Source organism: Muntiacus reevesi, chromosome 7, assembly GCF_963930625.1.
Source record: "Muntiacus reevesi chromosome 7, mMunRee1.1, whole genome shotgun sequence".
Classification (NCBI taxonomy): domain Eukaryota; kingdom Metazoa; phylum Chordata; class Mammalia; order Artiodactyla; family Cervidae; genus Muntiacus; species Muntiacus reevesi.
The window spans coordinates 35059056-35085854 of NC_089255.1; the positions used below are offsets into that span (position 1 = coordinate 35059056).

At 35.5% G+C, this 26799-nt stretch overlaps 1 protein-coding gene across 1 annotated transcript in view; it reads left to right on the top strand.

The window, feature by feature from the left end:
* The window catches only part of KNL1 (kinetochore scaffold 1), a 63618-nt gene extending 37041 nt beyond the window's left edge, over positions 1-26577 (top strand). The window contains 14 exon segments of the mRNA XM_065940923.1: positions 7871-7986; positions 10114-10204; positions 11033-11149; positions 12133-12220; positions 17400-17477; positions 17643-17682; positions 18918-19019; positions 19468-19568; positions 22247-22315; positions 23004-23113; positions 23322-23440; positions 24128-24250; positions 24997-25090; positions 25092-26577. Of these exon segments, the coding sequence (XP_065796995.1) occupies positions 7871-7986; positions 10114-10204; positions 11033-11149; positions 12133-12220; positions 17400-17477; positions 17643-17682; positions 18918-19019; positions 19468-19568; positions 22247-22315; positions 23004-23113; positions 23322-23440; positions 24128-24250; positions 24997-25090; positions 25092-25115 (1272 nt within the window). The 3' untranslated portion in view covers positions 25116-26577.
* The last annotated feature ends 222 nt before the right edge of the window (positions 26578-26799 follow it).

Here is a 26799-nt window from a genome sequence, read left to right on the forward strand (position 1 = left end):
ACTGTATCGAAGCAAGTGTTTATTAAAAAACAAAAAAAGAATCTAAGGAAGCAAATTTTCCTACAGAAAATTTTGCTTTAGAAGGTACATTTGGGGTTAGCATAAAAATTGATTTTTAAAAATATGAATTTTGAAAAGGTGGAGGTTTTTTTTTCATTTCTTGCCATCTGTTTTGTTTTTTATACTTTTTCCTGAACATATGCTTTCCCCCATTATTATAAAAACCCAAGTATAGAAGAGGTTTTAATAAACATTTTTCAATATAAAAAATATTTAAAATCATAGACTACTTAAATAATGCAACCAAGAAACTTAGTTTAAAAGATTAATAGAAAACTCATATCATTTACATATAAAATTACATAGTATTTTTTTTAACTTAAGTCTGTTGAACATTTACAAAATTTAGGTATGCCCTTGATCACAAAGAAAAACATGAGAAATTAAAAATGGAGATTTCCTGGACATCATCTGATCTTAATCCAATAAAATTAGAACTATTAAAAACACAAACATCTTGGAAATTAAGAAACACATTTCTAGATAATTCATATCAGAGGAAAGCAAAACTATTTAGAAAGCAAAGGAGAACAATCTATGGGATATACAACAAAACATACACTTAGCAGGAAATTAAAAGCCTCAGATACCATTGTTATAGAAGAGAATCTAAAAATAAAGGACTATTTAATACTTTAAGAAATTGGAAAATGAACAATAAAATGACATCTGTAAAAAAGGTAGGAAGACAGAATTCAGGTGAATAGTAAATTAATAAAATAGAAAACAAAAACTAGTAGGAAAGATAACAGATCTAAAATTGGTACTTTGGGGGAATTCCCTGGTAGTCCAGTGGTTAGGACTCTGTGTGCTCTCTGCCAAGACTTAGGGTTCCATCTCTTGTCAGAAAGCTAAAATGAAGCATTTAGTGCTTCATTTATTAGTGCAATGCAGCTATTAAAATAAAAACTGGTACTTTGAAAAGACAATTAAAAAAACTCTTAATTAAGTCAAAGGAAGGCTTCTCCCTGTGGTCCAGTGTATAAGAATACCCCTTGCAATGGAATGGACACCGGTTCAATCCCTGGTCTGGGAAGATCCCATGTGCCTCAGGGCAATGGAGCCCCTGCAATGCAACTACTCTGTGATGCGCTACTCTAGCCAGTGCTCTAGAGTCTATGAACCATAACTGCTGAGCCCATGTGCTACAACTACTGAAGCCCATTAACCTTGAGCCCATGCTTCCCAACAAGAGAAGGAAGCCACTGCAATGAGAAGTCCATACTCGACAACTAGAGAAAGCCTGTGTGCACCAGCAAAAACACAACTCAGCCAAAAATAAATCTAAAAACAGGGGGGGAGAGAGAAAGCTAAAATACATATGATTGAGAAAGATGCATCCACAGATTAAAGGAAAGATTAAAAGAATTTTTTTAATCCTTCAACTGTGATGACAAATAAATCTAAAAACAGGGGGGGAGAGAGAAAGCTAAAATACATATGATTGAGAAAGATGCATCCACAGATTAAAGGAAAGATTAAAAGAATTTTTTTAATCCTTCAACTGTGATGACAACTTTTAAGACCTAGATGATTTTTTAGAAAAATACAAATTACCAAAATTAACCCAAGAACTGGATAACTCTCATTAACTACCATTGAATATTTGTTTTGGCTATACCACCTGACTTGCAGGATCTTAGTTCCCTGACCAGGGATTGTACTCACACCCTTTGCCATGAAAGTGAGGAGTCCTAACCACTGGACCACCAGGAAATTATTCCCACCATTGAAATTTGTAGTTTGCAATTTACCATTAAAATTGTCACTAGGACCAGATGACTTCTAACTTTTAAAGAATAGACCCACACATTTATGACAAAAGATGCCCCTGTAGAATGGTGGCCTTTCCTATAAATGGTGTTGAATCAGTTGGCTATCTACAGGAAAAAAATGAACCTTGATCCATACTTCACATTATACATAAAAAAAAAATCAATCCTATACAACACCAAAGCACAAATGCCAAAATTAAAAATTGGACTTCATCAAAATTTAAAAATTGTGTGCTGCAAATGATACCATCAAGAAAGGGCATACACAACCCACAGAACAGGAGAAAACATTTGCAAATCACACATCTTAGCTGTGTATCCAGAATATTTAAAGAACTCTTACAACTCAAAAAAATAACCCAATTGGGGACTTCCCTGGTGGTCCAGGGACTAAGGCTCAGCGCTCCCAACTCAGGGGGCCTGGGTTAAATTCCTGGTCAGGGAACTAAAACCCATGTGCTGCAACTAAGACCCAGTGCAGCCAAATAAATAAAAATAATTAAAAAAAAAAAAGATAACTATTAAAAAATATCAAAGGATCAAAATAGACATTTCCAAAGAAGATATGCAAATGGCCAATTAGCAAAACAGTGATAAAGGAAGTACAAATTAAAATAAGTTACCATTTCACACCCACTAGGATGCCTATAGCTGAAAAGACAAAATAACAAGTGCTGGCAAGGATGTGAAGAGGCTGGAATTTTCATACATTGCTGGTAGACATGTAAAATGGTGTAGCCACTTTGGAGGAGCTGGATGTTTCCTCAAAAAGTTAAACAGAACTTTTATATGATCCACCAATTCCAATTCTAAGTATTTATCTAAGATAATTGAATATGTACCTCTGCACAAAAACTGGTACATGAACATTATTCATAATAGCCAAAAAGTGAACTGATTAGTGGTTACTTGAGGCTAAGATAGGGGTGGAGGAGAAAGGAATGACAGCTAATGGTTACAGGGTTTCTTTTAGAGGAATGAAAGTGCTCTAAAATTTGCTGGTGATGATGTTGCCCAACCTTGTGAATATATTTTAAAAGTCATTTAATCACATACTTAGTGAATTATATGGTGTGTAAATTGAATCTCATTAAAGCTGTTTCGAAGGAAATCAATTACAGGAGAACTGTATATCTAAAGGTGAAAAGTAAATCAAAGATAGAAAGGAGAAAGATACTCAAGCATCTTTTGGGTCCCCAACCTCATTATTCTCATCACCATAATAGTGTCCCTTCCCTGTAGAATCCCCTAGCCTCAGCTGCAGATGGGAAATAGAAAGGTGTCTAGGTATGTATCTAGAGTCTTGGGAAATGCAGAAACAGTGCCAGGGGCCAGAGACAGCAAAGGGGAAGTGTAGGAACAGAAAGGTTGCTGGCAGGGTAGAAGAGTGGAGGATATCTAGGAAGCTAATCTTTGAGGGATCAATCAAGGGAATATTAGTATGAATTAGTATGACTCTTCCCCTTTGGTCTCAGGCTTTGTAGAGGTCAGGAAAGGCAGTGTTAGGTAAATATATCTGGGAAAGAACCATCAAGAGGGTAAGACAAATGAACTATACTTCAGTAAAATTAAAAAAAAAAAAAAAAGATGGTAAGAAGAATTCATACTATCTCAGGAAAGAAATTTAAAAATCCCAAAGTAGGGACTTCCCTGGCAGTCCAGTATTTAAGACTTCATGCTTTAGTGCAGGAGGCACAAGTTCCATCTCTGGTTGGGGAACTAAGACCACACACATGCTGTGTGGTGCAGCCAAAAGAAGTATTTTTTTTAAAAATCCCAAAGTAGGGAAGGGCCAAAGAAATGGGTATCGTATGGGCTGTGGAAAAGGAGGTTCACAACTATGGGCATCTGTTACAGGATTTAGATGACCATGAATCTCCTTTAGTGTGGAACTGGGGAGGCATTCTTGAGGCAGACAGGGAGGTGTGTGTTTGGCACCCATGTGTGTGTGCAGTTGCAGGAGTTCAGCTGGTAGCACCAGCTAAAGATACTGTGTAGAGATACCACATCGCTATATTGTGTAAGAAGAACTAATAACATAGTATTGTAGGTCAGTTATATTTCAAAAACAAACAAACTTATAAAAAATGAGATCAGATTTGTGGTTTACCAGAGGTGGGGATGAGGAGAGGGGGAATTGGATCAAGGCAGTCAAAAGGTACAAACTTCCAATTATAAAATAAATAAGCACTAGGGATGTAAAGTACAACATGATAAATATAATTAACACAGTTGTATGTTGTATGTGAAAGTTGTTAAGAGAGAAAATCCTAAGGGTTGTCATCACAAGGAAAATTTTTTTCTATTTCTTTAGTTTTGTATCTGTATGAGGTGATGATTCAGTCAGTTCAGTCACTCAGTCGTGTCCGACTCTTTGCAATCCAGGGACTGCAGCACACCATACTTCCCTGTCCATCACCAACTCTCAGAGCTTACTCAAACTCATGTCCATCTAGTTGGTGATGTCATTCAACCATCTCATCCTCTGTTGTCCCCTTCTCCTCCTGCCTTCAATCTTTCACAGCGTCAGGGTCTTTTCCAATGAGTCAGTTCTTCGCCTCAGGTGGCCAAAGTATTGGAGTTTCAGCTTCAGCATCAGTCCTTCCAATGAATATTCAGGACTGATTTCCCTTAGGATGGACTGGTTGGATCTGCTTACAGTCCAAGGGATTCTCAAGAGTCTTCTCCAACACCACAGTTCAAAAGCGTCAATTCTTCTGCGTTCAGCTTTCTTTATAGTCCAACTCTCACATCCATACATGACTACTGGAAAAACTATAGCTTTGACTAGACAGACTTTTGTTGGCAAAGTAATGTCCCTGCTTTTTAATATGCTGTCTAGGTTGGTCATAGCTTTTCTTCCAAGAAGCAAGCGTCTTTTAATTTCATGGCTGTAGTCACCATCTACAGTGATTTTGGAGCCCCCCCCCCCCAAAAAAAATCTCTCACTGTTTCCATTATTTCCCCATCTATTTGCCATGAAGTGATGGGACCAAATGCCATGATCTTAGTTTTCTGAAAGTTGAGTTCTAATAGACATTTCCAACTTTTTCACTGTCCTTTTTCACCTTCATCAAGAGGCTCTTTAGTTCTTCACTTTCTGCGATAAGGATGATTATCTGCATATCTGAGGTTATTGGTATTTCTCCCTTCAATCTTAATTCCAGCTTATGCTTCATCCAGCCCGGCATTTCACATGATGTACTCTGCATATAAGTTAAATAAACTGGGTAACAGTATACAGCCTTGATGTACTGGTTCCTGATTTGGATGGTTCCATGTCTGTTGTTCCATGTGATAGATGTTCATTAAACTTGTGGTAATCATTTCATGATGTATGTAAGTCAAATCATTATGCTGTAAATCTTAAACTTACACAGTGCTATATGTCAATTATATCTCAATAAAACTGAGAGAAAAAAAGGTTCTATGTTAGTGTCCCATGATCTCCTGCATGCCCAAGGAGTGTTTCATACCAAAATACTCCCTTTCAGGGCAGCTGTGAAACTACTGCAGGTACCCTTACCAGGCCTGAAATACCTAAGAACTGATAGTGCATAAATTGGGCACTTAATCAAAATAGATAAGGCGAGGGAAGGGAGTGACTTGTGCATGTAGGCCTGGACACAGGGAGCAGGAGTTTAACCCATGTGTTGCATTCCAGCATCTGCAGTTGCATTCAGCTGTATGCAGAGTGCAAAAGCCTGATATCCTCTGCATTTGGCCTTCCTGGTGAATCTCTGGGAACATAGTCCTGTGTTTCACTTTGTGGTTATGAAGGTTCAAGAGAAACCTTACTCTTTAAAGAAAAAAAACTTAGCTGTTATAGGAATTTTCAAACATATACAAAAGTAGATAATAGATTAATGAACTTCTCATGTATCTATCACCAAACTTCAAAAATTATCAACTTCTGGGACTCCCCTGGCAGTCCAGTGGTTAAGACTTAGCCTTCCAATGCAGGGAGTACAAGTTTGTTCCCTGGTTGGGGAGCTAAGATCCCACATGCCTCGGGGCCAAAAAACAAAAACATAAAACAGAAGCAATGTTGTAACAAATTCAGTAAAGACTTGAAAAAAAATTAACAACCCTTGTCTCTATATTTCCCTACCTCCCCATCCTGTTGTTTTGAAGGAAATCCCAGGTATCATCAGTTTATCTGTATTTCAGTGTGTCTCCCTGAAAAGATGAGGACTCTTGAAACTGTGTCCAAATACGATAATCTTATCTTTAAGTGATTAATTATTCAGTCAGTATTATATTTCCCTGATTGTCTGCATTATTTTCCAGTTTGTTAAAGTGCAACCCAAATGAGATTGATAGCTCTTTCTTAATTATCTTTTAAAGTATAAGGTCCCCTTCCATAACCCTCTCTTCCCCCATATCCCTTCTCTCTCCCTCTTTTCTTTTTTTTTGAAGGAAACCAGATTTTTCCATACTCTGCTAAGTATGTGTTTTGCCCATTATGCGTACCCTAACTTTCATTTTAATGTGTCCTGTCCTTTGTATTTTCTGTAAATTGGCAGAGGCTTTATCAGATGACATGTTTTTGTTTTCCAAGTTTACTTTGTACTTGTCCTTCCATCAGGCGTTAATGTCTGGTGATGATCACCATTAAGTTATCGTTATTTAGATCTAGCAATTTATTACGAGTTGTAAAGTAGTGATATCGTAATTTTGTTCATTTTTTCATATTACGTCCAAATACTTATGTAAAAATAATTCCTTTATCAAGTATTTGGCTCCTATATGAAAGTCAGCCATTTTCCCAAGGAGGCCTGATTTCTTTGAGAAGTATAGAGCTTTGAATTTTTTTTTTAATAAATTTAGCCTTAAAACTACTTTTTAAGAAAGAGAGTCATCATCAGTAATCATTGCCTTTAGCACCTTTTTACACTTTGACAACATGTTAGAAAACGAGTTACAGATATAGAAATGAAATTAAAACCTCATTTGTATTTCCTTTTAATTTATCAACTGAAAGGAGAGAATGAGAGGAAACTAAAGTTTGTTAGATTATTTAGCAGGCCCTGAGCTTTGGTACCTTTTTAAAAAAACTTTTACTTTGATCTTAAGAGGTTGGTTAATATTGTGCCTATTTTATAGATGAGGCCAAAACCTAGAATGCTAAAATGACTTATTCTGTGCCACACTGCCTATGAATACTGGACATTTGTAGGGTTTTCTTTGGATTTTATATGTAATAGGCTAACTTGGTTTTTCCAGCACTGCATTAGGGACATCAGAAAGTCATTGGGTTAGAGCTATAAGACATTTTTTAAATGTCCAAAAGACATTTTAAGACATTTAAAAAAATAACCAGATTTTTACTGCTTTATTTTATGTATGCCAGAAATGTCTGAGTTCAACCTGGGATAAAAGTAAGGATCAGGGCTAGTGAATGAGAATAGAAAAGAATAATCTTGGAAACTGGCATCTTTTATTTTTTTCTTTCAATAAAGAGGTTTTTTATAAGTTTGAATGTTCAGATATTGATAGTTTTAAAACAATGTGTAAAACTCAAGCAGGGTCTCTGTATCAATCTAGAGGGGTGGGATAGGGCAGGAGATAGAAGAGAGGTTCAAAAGGGAGGGGATATATGTATACCTATGGCTGATTCATGTTGAGGTTTGACAAACAACAACAAAATTCTGCAAAGTGATTATGCTTCAGTTAAAAAATGAATTAAAAAAAAACAAAGCCAATGTATAACCATTTCTCTCTCCCACCCAGGTTTATTGAGGTGTTTATGCAAATAATGCATAAACATTTTCAAATCATTTTTAAGCCTATGTATGGAACTTCCACAGTTCTCTAAACATCTGTGGGAAATGGACTTTGATGTCAGAGACTTTATTTCAAATTCCAACTGTAGCTTACTAGGTATACGAATTTAAAGTTTTCCATTTTTCCTTTGTAGGAGTTGTAAAAGTAAGCACTCACGTTTCAAGCACTGTTTGAGACTCTTAACAGTCCTTGCACATGGTTTGGTCCTCACAATAGCAGTTTTAAGGGATTTTTTTTTTTCCCCCCAGTTTACTATAAACACATCGCCTACTCTGGAAGACCTGATGTTAAGTCAGTATGTTTACCGACCCAAGATACAGATTTATAAAGAAGATTGTGAAGCTCTTCGCCGGAAGATTGAAGAGTATGAAAGTTTCCATTTTTGTGTGTGTTTTGTTGGATGGGTGAATAATCTGTGTGACAAGATTTTGATTAGAATAACACTGGCATAGGAAAAGCTGACCGCATTAATTGGCAGCGTAATATAGTATATGGGAAAGAATTTCAGGTTTGTAGTCAGATGGAAGTTCAATTCTTGGCTACTTATGTAAGTTATTTAACCTTCATTTTCACATTCATCAATTGAGGATAATAATACCTACTTAGTAGTGTAGAAGTAGTGTATATAATGAGCAGTAGAAGTAGTATATATAAGAAGTTTGCATGCCATTCTTAGCAAAGAGTGTGTCCTTAATAGGGATTCCCAGGTGACTTAGTGGTAAAGAATCCACCTACCAAGCAGGAGATTCAGGTTTAATCCCTGGGTGGGGAAGATCCCCTGGAGAAGGAAATGGCAACCCTCTCCAGTATTCTTTCCTGGAAAATTCCATGGACAAAGGAGCCTGGCAGGCTGTAGTCCTTGGGGTCACAAAAGAGTTGAACATGAGTTGGTGACTAAACAACAACAACAGAGGTCCTTATAAGCAGTAATTATTAGATTATTATATCATAAATTCCGAAAGAACATGTTTAAAAGAAGATAGTACCCTTTAGAGATTTATATAGTGCCTAAAGGTAAGATCGCCTTTGGGTTTATAGTTTTATCACATTTCCTCTTAATTTGCATTTATAAAAGAACATGGTTTTAATCAAGACTGTTGCTCAGTGGTTTGGTGTAAGTAGATGCAGCAGACTAATTTAAAAATTAGGTATACCTAGATTTTCACAGGTAAACCAAAACTTGCAACTCAAGGCAGTGTTTATATCATACTTATCTAGAACTGTCAAACTGAATTTGAACCAGTCTAACAAACAGAAAAGAAATGAAGTAATCTTTTAAGAATCATGTAGTTTTAAAACTTTTGGTGGTAAACACACTGTAGTGTACATAGATGTCAAAATATAATGTACACATGAAACATATAACCAGTGTTTTAAACCAGTGTCTTAAACCAATGTTACCTCAATAAATAAAAATAAATTAAAGGGAATTATAGTTTTAAAGGGCTTCCCTTGTGGCTCAGCTGGTAAAGAATCCACCTGCAATGCAGGAGACCTGGGTTCGATCCCTGAGTTGGGAAGATCCCCTGGAGAAGAGAAAGGCTACCCACTCCAGTATTGTGGCCTGGAGAATTCCATGGACTGTATACTCCATGGGGTTGCTAAGAGTCAAACACGACTGAGCGACTTTTACTTTCACTTTTCATAGTTTTAAAACTAGAAAGTTAAGATGTATTAAATTATAGTACTGCAGATTTGCCTGTTTCTGGCTTGTTCATTGAACAAACGTATTGAGCACCTCCTGAGTGCCAGGCGCAGGACTAAATCCTGGGGTTCATCCCTGAACAAAACAGGTTTCTTACCTTCATGTTATTTAAAAGAGTTGGGTGTCTCAGGATTTGTCTAAGAATGTTTTATTTTGAATAAAATAGATTCATTGCATAGAAAGAAAAGTTTGTTTAGATGTGCTCTACTGTTTGATTTTGTACCTATGTGCCTGTTTATAGTATCTTCTATCTCTGATAAAATTTTATTCCCTATGCTTATTAACAAGGTAACTTTGCTACTTTTATTAATGCTATTCTATAAAGGTGAGGTAAGACTGAACTGAATTGGAAACTTTAACTTAATAGTTACAACTTTCCAACAATTTTGCATTCACAAGCCCTTAAAGGATTCTTTATAAGCAACATATTGAGTTGACCAAAAAGTTTGTTTGGTTTTAAGTAAAAATAAAAGACATATTTTTCATTTCACCAAAAACTTTATTGAACAGTGTATTAACCAAATAAGCTTCTTGACCAAAACAGTATTTTCATTTTGGAACAAGTTGATGCATTGAGATGAGAGTTCTATTTGGGAGGGAAATTTTTTTGAATCATAACATTCTTGAACTGTTCTACAAGTGTTGAAATAAACTGGCCACTATTCCTGAGTGAATTCCATCTTTATGTAGAAAAGAACTAGGAAAAATTAAGTATGCCTGTAGATCTAAATTGAATCATTCAGGTTGACTTTTGAACTCTGTGCTAATTAACTTTTCTCTATTTAGATTAAAGCTTTCTACGCTGAACCAAGATAAACTGTTGACTGATATAAATAGAAACCTGTGGGAAAAAATGAAACACTGCTCTGATGAGGAGGTACTTTTGTCTCATTTTCTGAATGGGAATCAGTATAGACATTACAATGTTTATTGTGAAATTAGTACCTGTTACTTGATAATTCGACTCCACTGGAAGCTCAGCTGGTAAAGAATCCATTTGCCATGCAGGAGACCTCGCTTCAGTTCCTGGGTCGGGAAGATCCCCTGGAGGAGGGCATAGCAACCAATTCTAGTATTCTTGCCTGGAGAATCTCCATGGGCAGAGGAGCCTGGAGGGCTACAGTCCATGGGGTCACAAAGAATAGGACACAACTGAGTGACTGAGCACTCACACACACACACACACACACACACACACACACACACACACTTGATAATTAGTGGTGAGTTCTTTAGTTTACTTCTCAGGTATAATATGTCAGTAAGATTTTATTATACATCAATGATTGTTAGTATAGAATCTTACATTTCTTACATGATCAATTTAATATATGAAATACATTTGAAATTTAGAGTTCCCTTCTTGTTTGCTTTTCACTTAGATTTAGATAGGGGAGAGAAGATTTTAATTGATTAAATGAGCAACTCATTTTATATTTGCCCTGATTGAAGTTTTATTAACTAAGAACCTGTCTATTTTCTAATTTGTAGTATAAATGAATTTTGTACTGGAATTATTCAACTGGAATCAAAGTTGAAATCTTTGGTTCTGGACTTAAGCTATTAAGTGAAATTAAATTTGCAAATAAGAAGCCCTAGGAATCCTAGTCTAGGATGGGCAAACCTTAGCACGTAGCAGCCTTCCCAGACCATTTGCCTTTTCTAACTCGTTTGTTTTAATGCATTGTAATCTTTGACTTTACAGCTGAAGGCCTTTGGAATTTACTTGAACAAAATAAAGTCACGTTTTACCAAGATGACTAAAGTCTTCACTCACCAAGGAAAAGTGGCTCTATACAGCAAGCTGGTACAGTCAGCTCAGGTAATTTGAGACCGTTAAGAGCTTAGAAAGATCTATTAAAGTTACTTTATAGTGATTGTGGAATATGAAGAATGTTCCTTAGGAGACATGTGAATGAGAGTTGGGCAAAAACTTAAAACTGTTCATAAGAAGTGAGGTTCAGTTTAACAAAAGTTGTAAATCCTGGCATCTTGAGTAATTCTAGAATATATTTACTAATATGGGTATATGTCTCATCTCAAATTCTACATATTGAAATAAAACAATATAGAATTAGGATCTTCCTTTGCTAAGGACTGTACTCTGGTATTATCTTTCTTGTAGTCCATATTCAGCTATGTATGTGTATGCATATATTTTTTAAAAATGGCATTTTCCAAAATGATCATCCTTGAAGAAAGGTCCTGCATAAAAAAACTTTTCATTGGCAAATAAGTCTGGGAAGTGTTACATACAGTGTCCCCCTTTTGGAGAAATATAATAGCTAACATATTAAAGTCTAAGATCAGAAATCTTTTTTTTTTTGTCTAAAAAGAAAAAATGCTATATTTATATTTGATCAGTGTTTCCCAAATTTATTTGACCATAGATCATTTTTATAAACTCTAAGTTATATATATTAACATCTTATATTACATAGAAATCTAAAATAAAGTATAAAATATGAATTAATATGAATCTGTTATGTATGCTTAAAAAAACTTTTTTTAAGACAAGACTTGAAAGCTTCGATCTTTTAGATTTGCCTGTTCATGGGACTTCCCTGGTGGTCCAGTGGTTAAGACTCTGCACTTCCACTGCACAGGGCATGATTCAATCCATGGTCAGAAACCAAAATCCCGCATGCTGCACTGCACACCCAAAACAAAAATAATAGCAAACAAAAAGATTTGCTTGATCATAAATTAGACGTAGCAGTTATGTTAGCAGTTTGAACCGTTTATAATGTTATAATCTTTTGTTTTGAGGTTTAACTTGACAGTCTTGTGATATTGTGTGTTTAGAGTGAGAGAGAGAAACTTCATAAAAGGATAAATGAGATGGACGACATACTTAAGAAGATTGATAACTGTCTCACCGAGGTGGAAATAGGTAAAATATCTTGAATACGTTTCCAAAAGAAAATTCAATTGTATCTAAATCCTTCCCTACTTTGCTAGTAGCACTATACTGAAGCCTGGTATTTAGCAGCTTGAGACATTAAATTAGAGCAACTCCTTTACTGTGGTCATTCATAACATAATCAAGAAATACCCAAAATAATAAGTCTCTTTGGAAAACTCTTCATAACATAGACCATAATCTTGTGTTGTTTTTTATTTATTTTATTTTTTTTATTAGTTGGAGGCTAATTACTTCACAACATTTCAGTGGGTTTTGTCATACATTGATATGAATCAGCCATAGAGTTACACGTATTCCCATCCCGATCCCCCCTCCCACCTCCCTCTCCACCCGATTCCTCTGGGTCTTCCTAGTGCACCAGGCCCGTTGTGTTGTTTTTAATAAATGAACTTGTTTATCCTTTCAGTTTGGTCTCTCATTATCCTGACTTGTTAGTTTTGTCTTGAAACTGCTTTTTCAAAGATCACAAAATTTCACATAATCATCAAATTTGGTCGCTCTCAGTCCTTAGCCATCTAGATCTTTTTCAGTATTTGACACTGCTGATTATTCTTTTCTTCCTGAAACGTTCTTCTTCCTGAACTCTGTGATATTGCTCTATCTTGATACTATTCTTTTCTCCTGACTGTTCCTTTTAGCTCCTCTGTTGTCCCTTATCTAACTAACCCCTTATGTAGCATTCATCTATTCATTTCTATATTTTCTCCCCTAATACTTTCATCTGCCTTAACAATTATGTTTATATGAATGATTCCCAAATTCAGTTAAATTCATCCAGCATTTGTTCAGTACCTACTACCTGCCAGATACTGCACTTAGTGTCAGAAAAAATATACACACAGATTTTTGCCCATTTTTAAATATTTATTTATTTAGGCTGCTATGGGTCTTCACTGCAGTGTGCAGGCTTCTTTAGTTGTGGCATGTGACATCTTAGTTCCCCAGACAGGGATGGAACCCGAGCCCCGTGCATTGGAAGCTTGGAGTCTTATCCACTCGACCACCCGGGATGTCCCAGATTTTTGCATTCAAGTGACCTGTAATCATTTTGCATGAGGGCATTTTTCTCTTTCTCTTGAGTTCCAGACTTAACATTTCCAGCTTCTTGCTGAACCTTTCAACAAAAGTGTCCTTTAAGCACCTTAAACATTATGTGAAAAAATGGAAGTTATTGTCTTCCATTTTCAAAATAATATCTGAAAATTTGTTGTCTATGATACTTCTCATTTGTATTAACAGTGTAATCATTCTTATAAATTGTAAAAGGCTCATAACTTTTATTGTCTTTGAGTTTCTCTTATCAAATCCTGTTATATCCGCTTCAGTATCTTCTGTATTCTTCCCCATTCCCATTAACACGATCGTTAATTCTGACATGTGCTATTTCAGATCTTCTAACTAATCTTTCTACACTCTTAATTTCATTCTATCTCTTTTCAGTCCAACCTGTACATTGCTGCAGGTTTAATAATTATAAAGGACAGTATTCATTATGTTCAGTTCAGTTCAGTCACTGTTATGTCCCTCTTTGCGACCCAGGGACTGTAGCACACCAGGCTTCCCTGTCCATCCCCAGCTCCTGGAGCCCGCTCAAGTTCATGTCCATTGAGTTGGTGATGTCATCTAAACATCTCTGTTGTCCCCTTTTCCTCCTGTCTTCAATCTTTCCCAGCATCAGGGTCTTTTCCAATGTGTCAGTTCTTCTAATCAGGTGGCCAAAGTATTGGGAGTTTGAGCATCAGTCCTTCCAATGAATATTCAGGACTGATTTCCTTTAGAATTGACTGGTTGGATCTTCTTACAGTTCAAGGGACTCTCAAGACTCTTCTCCGACACCACGATTCAAAAGCATCAATTCTTTGGCACTCAGCTTTCTTTATAGTCCAACTCTCACATCCATACATGACTACTGGAAAAACCATAGCTTTGACTAGACAAATCTTTGTTGGCAAAGTATTGTCTCTGCTTTTTAATATGCTGTCTAGGTTGGTCATAGCTTTTCTTCCAAGGAGCAAGCATCTTTTAATTTCATGCATGCAGTCATCATCTGCAGTGATTTTGGAGGCCCCAAAAATAAAGTCTGTCACTGTTTCCATTGTTTCCCCATCTATTTGCCATGAGGTGATGGGACTGGATGGAACCCATGATGGGACCAGATGCCATGATCTTCATTTTCTGACTGTTGAGTTCTAAGCCAGCTTTTTCACTCTCCTCTTTCACTTTCAAGAGGCTCCTCAGTTTCTCTTCAATTTCAGCCATAAGCGTGGTATCATATGCATATCTGAGGTTATTGATATTTTTCTTGGCAATCTTGATTCCATCTTGTGCTTCATCTAGCCCAGCATTTCGCATGATGTACTCTGCATATAAGTTAAATAAGTAGGGTGACAATATACAGCCTTGACGTACTCTTTTCTCGACTTGGAGCCAGTCTGTTGTTCCGTGTCCAGTTTTAACTGTTGCTTCTTGACCTGCCTACAGATTTCTGAGGAGGCAGGTAAAGTGGTCTGGTATTTCCATCTCTTTAAGGATTTTCCACAGTTTGTTGTGATCCACACAGTCAAAGCCTTTGGTGTAGTCAATAAAGCAGAAGCGGATATTTTCCTGGAACTCTCTTTTTCTATGATTCAACGGATGTTTGCAGTTTGATCTCTGGTTCCTCCGCCTTTTCTAAATCCAGGTTGAACTTCCGGAAGTTCTTGTTCACATACTGTTGAGGCCTCTCTTGGAGAATTTTGAGCATTACTTTGCTAGCGTATGAGATGAGTGCAATTGTGCAATAGTTTGAACATTCTGTGGCATTGCCTTTCTTTGGGATTGGAATGAAAACAAACCTTTTCCAGTCCTATGGCCACTGCTGAGTTTTCGAAATTTGCTGGCATATTGAGTGCAGCACTTTAACAGTATCATCGTCTAGGACTTGAAATAGCTCACCTGGAATTTCATCACCTCCACTAGCTTTGTTCGTAGTGATGCTTCCTTAGGCCCACTTGACTTCAGACTCAGGGTGTCTGACTCTAGGTGAGTGATCACACCATCGTGGTTATCTGGGTCATGAAGATCTGTTCTGTATAGTTCTTTCATGAATTCTTGCTACCTTTTCTTTTATGTTACTACCCTGAAAAACTTCCGCCTTTCCATTTATTACAAAATAAAGTCCAAACTTCTGAGCTTGACATTTAGTGTTCTCAACCATCATTTTCAGATATTCCCTTCTTACATGATTTTTACTATTATTCCCTTACACATCCTAAATTCCAACCACATCTTGTCATTTCTTTGCGGTTCTGCCACTTTGTGTTTGCCTAATACATTCTCCTTATATTTTTTACCAAGGGATAGTGTTCTCTCTCTTGAGCTGCTTTGGCTATTTTATTGTACCTATCATGTCTAATTGTAATTATAGTTACTTCTATATAGTTTACTTTTCTAATTAATTTGTAAGCTCCATGGAGACAAAGATCAGCTTTTATTTTTCCCCATATCCTTCAAAATTCTTAGCACTATGCTTTGCACAGAAAAAGTGCCTGGTGCATATTTTCTGCATTGAACGGGTAATAAATATGTGAAGTCCATAGTCTTAGACTATCACACCCCTTTGTTCATTACCTTGCTTTTTCACTTCATGGAAAAAAAATAGAAGCCATTAAGGCCAGAATTTCTAAACTTTCTGCTACAAAACAAACGAAACTTTTATATATCTGTATCCATTCTCTCATCCTTCCTTTCTTTTCCCTAAGATCAATCTCTCCACCTAAACTTTGAATTGCAGCCTCTCTTGTCTTCTCAGGAATCTTATTGCACTGACTTCCACTTATCTCTTGTATTTACAACCTCTCTGCCTCCTCCACTGAATGTATTCACTTCTCACCTTTAAAAGTGCCAACAATCATACTCTTTCTCTAGCTGCCACTGAATGGCTGTCTCTTTCTGTCTTCTTTCTTCATTATTCCTTGAGCAAATTACGAAGTACCTATCATGTGCCTTGTATAGTGCTTGGTGCTAAGACTACTGTAGTGATTAAAAACAGAACTTTATGCCCTTGTGGAGTATTTTTTTTTTATTTGTCAATTCTCCCATTACTATCTTTTAATTCAAACATTCATACATTAAGAAAGGCTTCCATACTTTAATTTTTTACAGTACTATACAGAGCTCCAATACTATTTCAATTTCAAATTATAGGAGATCACATTCAAATATGTTTGGATTTGACAATTTGCTTTTACAATATTGAGGAAAGATTATAAGCATTAAATAGTTTTATGGTAACTGCTATGGAAGAGTGGTTCCATGGTGCTGTAAGTTCCTGAAGTAGAAATCTAACTGTCGGGTCAGGAGAGGCTTCCCTTTGAGGAAGTGGCATTTAAGCCAAGATCTGAAGAATAAGTCGGGGCTAAAGTGAGAAGGGAGGGAAAAGCAGACTGTTCAATATGAATAACACAGACAGGAGCCTTTCTTTGGAAAAGAATATACCAAGTAAAAGGATCTAAAATAAGGCAAATGTGGCTAGAATAGAAAGAACAAAAGGGAACATAGTCTGAGATAAAGCTGGAGATGCCAGCTTTAGGGACCAGGTCAAGGAGGGCCTCTTAAGGAGTTTTGACTTTTTCTGAAATCAGTGAATAGCTATTTGAAGGGTGTTAAGCATTGGCTGTAAATTAAGAAGTTAAGCAGTTATTGGATGGTATGGTTAATAAAGGACAATAACTTATATAAATGGAACTTGGTAGTGGTGAAGGAAAAAAGTAGATTCAGAAAATATTTCTGAGGTAAAAGTCTAAACTTGATTTGGATGTGGAGAGAGAGAAGGCTTTTAAGGATGATTCCAAGGTATCAGAAATAAATTTAAGTATGTGTGTGTCCGTTTATATATGTGTATGTGTTCTTGCTTAGTCCATGGGGTTGCCTAACAATAATTTTGATGTATGCAAATTATATATAAACAATTTACATCTGCCACTAGAAGCAAGTCTTCTTATGAAATTATTATTGTATCTCAATGCTTTTTTGTCAAGGAAAAGGTGGGTTAAGATAAATGCTTGTGAAATATTCTTAACACTACATTTTGGGACCATCTCTTCTTTTCATCTCTGGTTGTTTAATTATTTTTGACTGAGTTATTTTAATCCATGGTCTACTTTAGAAACTAAGAATTTGGAGGATGAACAGAAAGACAGTCCTGTGGAAGTACTGAATTCTGAAGTGAGAGCTGCAGAGAAAGGTAACTGATTTAATTAGGGAGATAAATGGGGGAAAAGTCTTCTATTCTGAGCTTTTTATTTAAATGAGATTAATGAGATAGACTTTTCAATAAAACAGATGATTTTTATACGAGTATTTTAATGTGTAGATTCTGATAGATTTGTTTTTGTTTTTCTTTTCAAAGAACTGGAACAGCTGAAAACTGAGGAAGAAAAGCTTCAAAGGTTAGCCTTCAGTTTGAGTGTTAGAAAATATGCTAACCTGCACATGGTTAAGTGATTTCCAACCTCCAGAAACTGACAAGATTGAGAACATGAATATTGACTAAGGTTGAGTCAGGGCTTCTACTCCACTTTGAACTTGACCTTGGAAGCCATCTTAGCAGTATACTCTAAAGCATTTATTGCTTACAAAGCATTAATCCAAGGTAGTAGTTCTCAAGCTTGTGTAGTATCAGGATCCTGTTAAAGAAGATCTAGCATTAAACTGCTTTTATATGACACTTAAGTGTAAATAAATATAAAATAAGGTATGTGTTTCTTATACTCTGGATCTTATTTAACTATAAGACTCAAAGAAATCAAATACAAATAATGACAAAACCAGTAAAATTCCAACTGGAAACATTAACTTGATAGGTGATAATAATTTAGCTAAAATTAAATTGATGCTAGCAAAATGACTAACAAAATATAAATTCTGTTTAGCTCTAATAAGCTAAACAAAACCAAATGCATGCACCAAAATTATGGCATGTTTCATTTTTAAGGTGGGCATTCTTATGGTCTACATTATGCTTACATTTTTAACATCAAAATGAAAAGTAAATTTTTTTGAGGTTAATTTTTGTTAATTTATTTTTAATTGGAGGATAATTGCTTTACAATATTGTGTTAGCTTCTGCCATACAACAATGTGAATCAGCCATAAGGATACATGTTCTAGTGAGGTGGATGAACCTAGAGCTTGTTAGAAAGAGTAAATTAAGTCAGAAAGAGAAAAACAAATACCATATATTAAAGCATGTGTATGGGATCTAGAGAAATGGTACTGACGAACCTTTTTGTAGTGTGGGAATAGAGACATAGAGAATGGACTTTAAACACAGCACACGAAGGAGAGAATAGGATGAATTGTGAGACTAGCATGAAACATGTACATTACCATATGTAAAATAGATCGATAATGGAAGTGTTGTATAACACAGGGAGTTCAGTGTTTTGTAACAACCTAGAGGGGTGGGATGGGGTGGGGGGAAAATTAAATTTTAATAATAATAGACCCACACTTCTAGTTTAATGTTTACTTAAAAAAAACTAAAAATGCAAAAATATACGTCGTTCACCTCACTGGGGAGCCATTTAGCACATGGCTTGTTGTCATAAACTTTTATTTTAATGATGTCTGAATTCTCTAACAGTGACCTTATCTTTCTGTAAATACCTGGTTTGATTTGCAGAGATTTTTTAGAGCTGGAGATACAGAAAGAGCAGATCCTTGCTCAATTAGACTTTGTGCAAAAACAAACAAAGAGAACTGAAGAGCTACTGAATCAGTTGAGGTAAGGGAAAACAGATAGCATTAATTTGTGTTTTATCCTGTACCTTTGTGGTTGTCTCAATCCACAAGTGCAGTTGACATGTGTTTATAATGTCTATCACTGTTTTTAACCTATAATGCAATGTATTCTCAGAAAAAAGAATTAATATACTCAATAGTAAGCTGAAAGTATACAAGGTGGGAGAGCTATGAAATTTGTAATGTTAAAATATTTAATATTTTATATTGCCTAGACTTGGCTTTTCTCTGATAACTCAAAATTGAGTCAGTTCTTATTTCTTTCAAAAGCATAAGTTTGTACATTCACAGTATTGAAATTAAAATAATGACTGTCTCCCAAGCCAGTAGAAAACTCCAGTAGTCGCTGATGGTACTATTCAGATGGTAGAAGAAGTTAACTCTCTTCTTTTATCTTAAAAAATGTTTTTTTGTCTTTTCTCTTTCTTTAGCTTGTCTGAATGGGATGTCATTGAGTGGAGTGATAATCAAGCTATATTCACCTTTCTTTATGACACAATAGAACTCATCATTACCTTTGGAGAGCCAGTAGGTAAGTAGCAAGAATAAGATAATTCCTCTGTAGATAAATGTATGGTTAAACTTACTATAGATTCATATCTTTTGTTTTAATACAATATTAACATGTATTGACATGATGAAAGTACTGCTGAAAATCTTAAAAGAGGCAATCACTTTAATTAGTGATAATAGAATTTTATTTTATTAAATAAAAAGTTAAAAAATTCAGCTAGTGAAAGTTGCCCTTTGTTGAATTACATTAGATAATAGAAATTTTGCCTATCCAGAAAAATGGTTCAACATGCTCTTCACATCTATTTACTCTGATTTCTTTTTTTCCATCTGTCTGTTATGATAGAGGATTTGCTCTAATGCTGATGGTTCTTGACTGGGTTTTTGATGTACATAAGTTAACCCAAAAAAGTAATTGGAAATTCTCTGTGTATTGATTGGTGGGTTTATCAAAATAGTTAAACATCACTAGATGGTAACTTGATAGTGTCCTAGCTATTTTGTTATAATCTCCTGTCAGTATCTTTAGGTCTCTTCTCTTGAAACAGCTTCAGCATGGCCAGCCCTGGGTGAACATGGCCAAATTGAAACTTTGAATCTTTATATATATCTCAGCCTCCAAGCTCAATTCTCCTTAAAAGTTCCTGGGAATTCCTTGTCTGTCCAGTGATTAGGACTTGCACTTTTACTACCATGGCCTCAGGTTCAGTACCTGGTTGAAAAACTAAAATCCTGTAAATCGTGTGGAACAACCACCCCAAAAAAAGTTCCTTTTCTAAATGAATACTGTCAACTTCTGTTCAGGTCCGAAATTAAAAGTTAGGAATCACTCTATACCTCTTTCTTCTTTACCTGGCATATCTAAATTATGAGTAAGACTTACTGATTCAGATTTAACATTCATCTACTTTTTTGTGTCTCTTCTGCCAAGAGACACCTCCAGTCTATACAATAACACTATAGGTAGTCTTTCTGGAACTTTTTCTTTTCCCCTCTATTTCTTTCTCCTTCCTGTAGCTGTAGTAATTGTTGAAAATTTTATCATGTACCTCCTACTCTTAGACTGATGATCAAAATATTTATAACCTGTAAAGCCCTGAATGAATTGAATTTTTCCTTCTTTTTCTGCCTCGTCTTGCATTGTTCTCTGCACATCGGCCACAGTGAATTTCTTTCGTTTCTTTAAAAGATTATGGTCTTTCATGCTCAGTCATATTCCATCCTACCTCAGGACATTCATCCCGATGTTTCTTATGCCTGGAAACTTTTGCCCTGTCTTAGTCCTCTGGGTTGCCATTTTAAAAATACCATAAACTGGGACTTTCCCTGGTGGTCCAGTGGTAAAGAATCCGCCTTCCAGTGCAAGGGACGTGGGTTCAATCCCTGGCTGGGGAACTAAGATCCCACACGCCTTGGGACAGCTAAGTCCATGCACCAAAACTACTGAGCCACTGGCGCATTCTAGAAGCTACGTTCCACAAGAGAGGCCTGCGTGCTGCAACTAGAGAAAACTTTTACATACCATACACTGAGTAGCTTATAAACAACAGAAATTTATTTCTCACAGTTCTGGAGGCTGGAAGCTCAAGATATGGGTGCCAGTATGGTCAGGCAAGGGCCCTCTTTCAGGCTTCAGACTCTTCTTTGTATCCTCACGTAACTAGCTAGCTCTTCAAGGTCTCTGTTTTAAGAGCACTAATCGCATTCATAAGGGCTCCATCCTTATGATCTAAGCACCTCCCAAAGGTGCTTACACCTCCTACAACTATCACAGTGGGCATTAGGTTTTCAGCCTATGAATTTTCAGACGATAGCACCTCCTCTTCACTAAGTAAACGTCTACTGATAGTCCTTAAGAGCTCAACTAAGTTATCACTTTCTCAGGAAAGTTTTCCTTGACTCTTTTTGCCCTGCTGGTATATGTTCTCATTGCTTCATGCAGTTTTCTTAATTGTACTTATTACAGTTTGTAGTTCTTGGTGTGTTTATTAGTGCAATTATCTGTGTGTCCCCCTGAGCTGTAATTCTTTAGAGCATAGGTTGATCATGTTTGTTTGTCTCACTAGCATATCCTCAGTGCCTAACACATAGAAAATATTCAGTAGAGTGAAAAGAATCAGAATCTTAAAGACAAGAGATAACTCTGGTGTATGGAAGAATAATCAGCTCTCCTAGCTACCTAAAATTCATTCATTGCTGTTATTTAGTCGCTAAGTCACATCCAACACTTATGTGACCCTATTCACTATAGCCCGCCAGACTCCTCTGTCTATGGGATTTCCCAGGCAAGAATACTGGAGTGGCTAAAATTACTGTGACACTAAAAGCATAAATTGTTTTCACTGTATTTGTGCAAAGATAATAGGTGTGGGGAGGTTGTAGTCATCTTCTTTATATGATTCCTAAAAGGAATATTATTTTTGCACAGAAGTTAGGGTTCAAAGGAGGAGACCCTGATAAATTTACAAAAATGTCCCACACCTTACATTTCCTTAAAGGCCTGACAGTTAATATAGTTCAGTGTTCTCAGGGGAAACTTTACATACACAGAGAATAGTATGATTCAAGGATAAAGCTTCAACTGTTTATGAAAAAACCCTGCTACCCAGAAAGAATAGGATTCTAAAGTACTGAGTTGTATGTGGCTTTAAATCAGATGATAAAAAGAAATACTGTTCTTATGCTGGTTTTTCCTAGTTGGTCTCCCTTTCCTGGACAAGGCTTATAGGAAGATTATTGATCTGAATTTTCAATCTCTGTTAGATGGTAAGTTCAGAACATTTAATCCAACAAAATTTTGTTGGAAATTTATTTAATATTCATTAAATATTTAATAAGTGTAAATTGTTCCTTGAGAATTCTTTTACATACTAACTTAAATATAAACAAGAATAACAATTAGAAATGTGTTTTGGACCAAAACCTGCTTGAGAATTGTTCCAAATATTGTGTGGGCTTTAAAAGAAATTTTAAAAAATTATTACTAAATCTTGAGTAATAGCTATTTCCATAATTTAAAAGTTACCATTATGGGGGGTACTTACTCTGTATCAGACATGTGTATTAATTACATCAACACTATTCTCCATTTTGCAGTTAGAGAACTATAGCTCAAAAGCAGTAAGTATTGTGCTTAGGATCACTCAGGTAGTTAGGAAAGCCAGAATTTAAACTCAAGGTTATATTACATTTAAACCTACACGTTTATCTCCGTTTTATTCTGTATGTGATAAAGGTTTGAGTTTATATCACAGTGTCTTATGTTCACTATATATGATGATTTATGTGTTTGAGAATAAAATGGAGATGATAGATACCTAGATGTTTGAAGGTATTTCTAGTTAGTATTTCATGTGTGTGTGTGTGTGTGTGTGTGTGTGTGTGTACATATATAAAATACATGAATAATAAGTAATACGCTGCTTTTAATTTTTTTTTCTTTTTGCTTCCTCAGAGGATAAAGCTCCTCCTTCCTCCCTTTTAGTTCATAACCTTATTTTCCAGTACATTGAGCAACAGGAATCCTGGAAGAAGACATGCACAACACAGCATCAGGTACCCAAGGTAAATTCCCACTGAAATAATTTAAAGGAAAATTATGTCAACTGTCCCAAAAAGCAGAACTGAAATTTTATGTATGTAATAGTGAATCCTGAAATGATATATACTAAGATATACTAAACTGTTTAACTTTGGAGGATTCTTTATAAAAGAGTCACTAAACCCTGAAATGTTTTTATACTTCCATCTTTTCTTTTTCTGTTTTTCCCAGATGCTTCAAGAAATCTCACTAGTAGTGAGCCATTGCAAACTCCTTGGAGAGGAGATTGAGTTTTTAAAGCGATGGGGACCAAATTATAACCTAATAAGCATAAATGTGAAAAATACTGAGTAAGTGTATTAGTTTCTGTAGAGCTGCCATGACAGAGTAGTATTACAAACTATATGGCTTACACAACAGAAATTCATAGTCTCACAGTTCTGGAGGCTGGAAGTCTGAGGTCAGAGTGTCAGCAGGACCAGTTCCTTCTGAAGGCTATGAAAGAGAATCTATTCCATGCCTCTCCTAATTTCTGGTGATTTGCTGGCAGTCTTTTGGCATTCCTTGTTAGTAAATATGTAATCCCAGTAGCATCTTTTATCTTCACATGACATTCTTCCTGTGTGTATGTCTGTGTCCAAATGTTCCCTCTTTGTTAGGACACCAGTCATTTTGGATTAAGGGCCCACCCTACTCTGGGACAATCTCATCTTAACTAATTAATTCTGCAGTGATCCTCCTTACAAATTAGGTCACATTCTGATGTACTAGGGGTTAGGGCTTTAATACATGAATTTTAGGGGACACAACCCATGACAGTAAGTAGTTAGTCAAAAACTTATTAAAATAATTTAATTAATAGTTTCATGACTAATGATGGAAATACAACCATAAGCTTGCTTTGTTCCAGATGTTTTACCCTCTGTTCATTTGATAAGCAATGATGTATACCAAAGGTTCAGTATAAAAAGAAAATGTATTTGTGTTTCATTCTATTTTTGTTTTGTATGTTAAATTGAGGATCTTGTCTTTTACAGATTGAAGCTTTTATTCTCCAGCTCAGCAGCATTTGCAAAGTTTGAGATAACTTTGTCTCTCTCAGCCCACTACCCATCAGTCCCATTACCTTTTTCTATTCAAAATCACCTTGGAAACATTGGGTGAGTAAAGAGCAAGCAAGAAAGGGCTCCCAACTACTTTTTTACCTTTGTTCTTTCTTTTGAAAGATTTCTCAAAGTGGTCAGAAAATGAATAGACCATAGTGAAAGCCAGAAGTCACCTCTCTCTCTGATTTCATTTTGAAGAATTTGTTCTTTTAAAATCAGTGGCCTTCATTGCTATCTCCAGTGAATACAGGAGACCATTGGTCTATTTTTTTATACTTGCTACATTTTATGGTCACTCCTTCCTAAAACAGGAATTGAGAAGAAAAAAAATCCTGCTTAAGTTTAGCCCAGATCATATCTGAACAACTTTTATGGCCTTAAAAACAGAGTAATCACTTTAAAAATTGAATAGTCATAGTGCTTTTCTCAATTAGTTTGTGGAACAGACTTAAAAGTACTTCATTTCTACTGTATATTTTGTGACTTTTTGTATACACTGTGGACAAATTGCAAGGTGATAGAGTTTAGAATATGCGCACCCCAAATCTGTCAGCAAACACCAGTAGTTTAGATTTTTATAGCCAGAGAAAGCAGCTAAGTCACGATACCTCACAATTACATACATAATTGGTACTTAGACCTTATTTTTAGAATCTCAGTTCAAATTGGACAGTCTGATTATTTCCAGAAATGCCTGTTTTTGCTTCCTAGTAGATTCAGAAACCCTACACAAAAATATGAATTTCACTGAAATGAAGACAAGTTTCCAGAAAAATTAATTAACCTTTTGTTCTTTCCAGCCAAGATGAAGTCACTGCCATTCTATCTAAAGTGCCACTGGAAGACAACTACCTAAAGAATGTAGTCAAACAAATTTACCGAGATCTGCTTCAGGACTGACTGCCATTTCTACCACTAGAATCATGGATTGCAGTTATAACAGTCAAGCACAGTACACTTAATAATAATACTGTGTCAGCGTTTCAATTGCTGTTTAATATTCATCTTTAGGTCATAGAAGTCTAGTAAAGTTTCTTCTGATGGAATTTTCTCCCACTAAAGTTGTGCTGTCTGCTTTAGTACAAACTCTTTAAGAACTAACTTTTAAGTATAAGAGGAGGGGTCACCACAAACAAAAATATTAGCCATTCTCCCATATCTAGGGCTATGATTTTTAGGTTTCTGGCTTCTGCCTACCAGATATTTCCAGGGTAGTCATGTCTATCTACAAACCACTCATCCTCCCTTTTTCTCCATTCCAGAGATGTTATTAAGAGAAATCTATAGCACTCAGCTATTGGAGTGGTTGCCATCTTCTCTTAAACACCTTGTGTTCTTTTATATAGTGTCTACTAGCATTTTCCTAATAAATATAATTTTGTAGGGAAAAATTAATTTTTGGTCTGATACATATCTGTAAATATATTAATACTGTTTTTGTGTTTGTGATATAGTAAAGAGATGTATATAGAAATACATAGAGATGTATAGAGAGACATCCCTCTACCTGGGCAGTTTCAAAACATCTTCCTGAAGGATGCTTTACAACAAGATTCTCAGTCTCCTTCATTTAATAACAGCTTCAAACAATATCACACCCAAAACACAGGTTTGTCAAGTTTTGGTAATGGTAATGAACTTTTAAGTATTAGTTTCTGAAGCCAAACATTTTCTTATACACAAAAATAGGCACATCCACTGATATTGAATAATCAGTATTATCTGTAAGATAGACAAATGTGAAAAAACTTCATCCAGTCTTTAGTCAAATCCTAATCATGATAATTTTTGTTTCCCTTATATATTTCTCAAATATATTTACATTTTTAAACTAATTTGTCTTAATATTTTGTTTTATATTTTGGGATCAGGTTAAAGTTTTATGGATCCCATGAATGTTATTTGCCCTCTTGATTGGCTTTTACTCCTGAACTACTAGTCAAAATAGTAAATGGTCTTATAAGCTTCAAAAGTCAACATAAAACTCATTTGCCATAAAAATCCATATTTAAATATTCCCTGTTTCTGTAAACTCCTTGAAAAAATTTTAAGGTCATCAATATGGTGTTTCCCTGAAACTTCCCATGAAATTTGTTTTCTTACTGGAGTTGTTTTATTTCTTTCTTTAAAACCTAAAAAGTAGAAGTTTTGTTTTATGTATTTTGGCAACCTGGAATGACCAGTTCCAAGGATGATTTAGCTTGTAATGATAATCTCTGCTTTCTTGGGTTTGGAGTACATAATTGTATTATTTATCTAATTATTTGCTTTTCTATTTGTTCAAAGTATTGGCTATTTTTATAAAATTCTTTGGAAGTTTCTTCACTGGTGATTGGAAGCAGATTATTTTTTGCACTATTAAAGTAAGTTTATTATGTAAATATTTTTAAAGCAGTATCTCTTTATGAAGTTTTTTTTTTTTTACCCTGTATCCGATATATCCTTGAAGATATCCCTAAGCAAGCTCCCTTTAGAAATACTCACCTATTTGAAAACTCAGGTAAGATTAAAGTATGTCAGGACCTTAATAAAAGGACCAGGTACAAACCTGGTCTCTAAGGCACAGTAAAAGAAAACTATTTTGAAGTCCCTTAGGAAACTAT